This window comes from Anopheles cruzii, unplaced genomic scaffold (genome assembly GCF_943734635.1).
Source record: "Anopheles cruzii unplaced genomic scaffold, idAnoCruzAS_RS32_06 scaffold03025_ctg1, whole genome shotgun sequence".
Classification (NCBI taxonomy): Eukaryota; Metazoa; Arthropoda; class Insecta; order Diptera; family Culicidae; genus Anopheles; species Anopheles cruzii.
The window spans coordinates 1-2,543 of record NW_026456610.1 but is presented as its reverse complement, the minus strand read 5'-3'; the positions used below and the strand labels follow the sequence as shown (position 1 = coordinate 2,543).

The window sequence follows — 2,543 nt, the reverse complement described above, 5'->3', positions numbered from 1 at the left end:
TACGATTCTTACGTACGCTTCTCGCGCGCCCTTTACGATGGGCTCAAGCGATCGCGCACGACGGAGGAAGACAATGATCAGCAAGTGGACGGTGAAACCAGGGATGGAGCGGTGGAAACCGAGAGCGGTAGCGGAAACACCAGTGTTGAAGCGCTGCAGGCGGATACGTTGGGTTGCATGATCTATGATGTCCTGACGACGTTCAAAAGCGAACGTACCGAAGCAATAGAGCGCATCCTCACCGGTTTTGTAAATCAGGGCCTGTCCATTAGTGGTGCAATGGCGGAGAAAATCCAGGAACGCATGGGCAGTGAGATAACGGCAGAAATATCCTCGATGCTCTCGAAGCTCGCTGCCGGGGATCTCGAGCCAATCGAAGTGGAACGCTCAGCGGCCGGAGGATCATTCCGGCAACCGTCGGCGAATCTGTCGGTGCCACAGCTGGAGCGCCTGATCGGCGAGCTAGACAGTCGCAAGGAGAATGCGAACGGGTTGAAGTCGCAATTGATTCGCGCGGCCGTTCGATCGAACGATACGGCCAAAGTGGGTGAAGTGCTGCACAAGCTGGAGAGTGAAAACTACGTCGTAAGCCCAGGCATTTACGGGCAGGTGGTAGAACTGTACGCCACCAGTGGCAAGCTCGAGGAGGCGTTCGATTTGCTGCGCCGCGTAAAAGCCAAACAGCCCGACTTTGTGCTCGATCGTATAAAGGTTGTTCGTGTTGCCCAAGGCCTATTGGAAGCGGAACGTTTCGAGGATGCGCTTCGTTTCCTACAGGACAATGCTCCACAGGAAGCAGCGCAAAGAGCGGATTCGGAGCAAACGGAAGAGGTCGATTTCGTGTACAATAGTGCATGCTGGCGGTTGCTAAACATTCTCGCCGAAAAGGGCAACGTACAGCAGGTTGGCGCCCTGTTCGATCATCTGATCACGCAGCGCTTCATCAAACCGCAGAACATTTTCCTCGGCTCTCTGATCAAGGTGCACCTGGTGCGTGACGATCTGACGAGCGCAATGAATGCATTCGAGCAGATCTGCAACCAGCATCATATGACGCCCTGGAAAACGGATCTGACCTGTCGGTTGATACAAGCCGAGGATGCCGCCAACTTGCAGCGTCTGACGGATCTGAGCACGGAGGTACATGGCGAGGTTAACAGTCTGTACGATCTGGTGTTTGCATTCGTCGACTGTGGCCGCATTCGGCAAGCGAGAAAAATCCTCGAAACTCCTGGGCTGCGTACGCGATACCAGCGTATCCAGTCGGCTTGCGAACGGTACCAGCAGGAAGGTAAAACGGCCAGCCTGGAGGGACTGATGGAAGCGACCAAGGACCTCAACCACATCGATCGCGGCGAAATCTATCACAAGTTGCTGCAAAGCTACATCACCGAACGAGATGCGGACAAATCGCTCGGACTTTGGACGCGAATGCAGGAGGAAAATGTCGCACCTTCCGACGCTTTTCTTGCCGAACTGGGCGGATTTTTGAGTTCAAACGGTTACGAAGTACCGTTTGCAGTGCCGGATCTAAAAGAATCTAAATCTTCGACAACGGCGAAAGTCGCTGGCACTCCGCCAGCTCCGAGTGCTGCCCCGCCGAAACGTGTCCAACCCGTGCTAACGGCGCCCCTGCGGGAACTTAAGCAAGCGATCAAATCATCTAACCTGGACCGCATTCTAGACGCGTATGAAAAGGTCGATTCCAGAGAAAAACTGAACCTTACGGAGCAATCAGCCGTCATCGACGCTCTGATTAATCGCGACCGTCTCACGGAGGCCACGAAGCTGGTGATGAATATCCTGGAGCAGAAACTTTTCCCCATTCCGCGCACGTTCAAATTTTTCCTCAACAAACTGGCCCTGACGGGAGATGTGGAGACGTTTGATCGTATCTCAGCGCTCATCTCCGATGACCTGAAGCGACAGATTTCGTTCGATAATCGACTATGTCACGCGAACGTAACCGGTGGTAACGCTGATCAGTATCTGCGGCGCTTGGAGCAAGAAGCGGAGAAGATTAAGGACAAGGAAGAAGCTCTTGTTGCGGTGAAACACTTCCCCGTCGGTGGTGCTTCTTGCATTCTCGCGGAACGTCCGGAACTGCACGATCGTTACATGCGCCTGGCTGAAAGTTACGCCAAGTGGAACCTGCTAGCACCGATCAATGCCCTCTGGATACACTATTTTATCGCCGGAGAAATGGAGAAAGCGCGCGCAGTTTGGGACCAACATCTGGCCCCCAGTTCACGCATAATGTTCCAGAAGGTCATTCAAGTGGCACGCGACACCAAGAACGATGCAATGTGTCGGCGTTTGCTCGACCATTTGCAGGGCTCGAAGGTGTCGGAAAAGGGCAAGGGTTTGATCTATAGCTGCCTGATCGACACACTTGTCGCGAAGCAACAACCGGAAGAGGCTTTGGTTGCGCTGGAAGCTGCGCTGAAGGAAACTTGTCTCGAGAATGTTAACCGAACGGCACTGCGGCGGTTGAGCGATGCTCTGGCGGCGAAGGGTACAGCTTTCCCCTACACCATTCCGGC

General features: G+C 54.2%; 1 protein-coding gene across 1 annotated transcript; it reads left to right on the top strand.

The window, feature by feature from the left end:
* Positions 1-6: 6 nt before the first annotated feature.
* On the top strand, positions 7-2,538 carry LOC128276905 (leucine-rich PPR motif-containing protein, mitochondrial-like; the record flags this gene model as incomplete). The annotated part of the gene is made up of 1 exon (XM_053015365.1): positions 7-2,538. A coding segment is annotated over one exon (2,532 nt), but the record flags the coding sequence as incomplete, so codon positions are not given.
* Between the last annotated feature and the right edge of the window lie 5 nt (positions 2,539-2,543).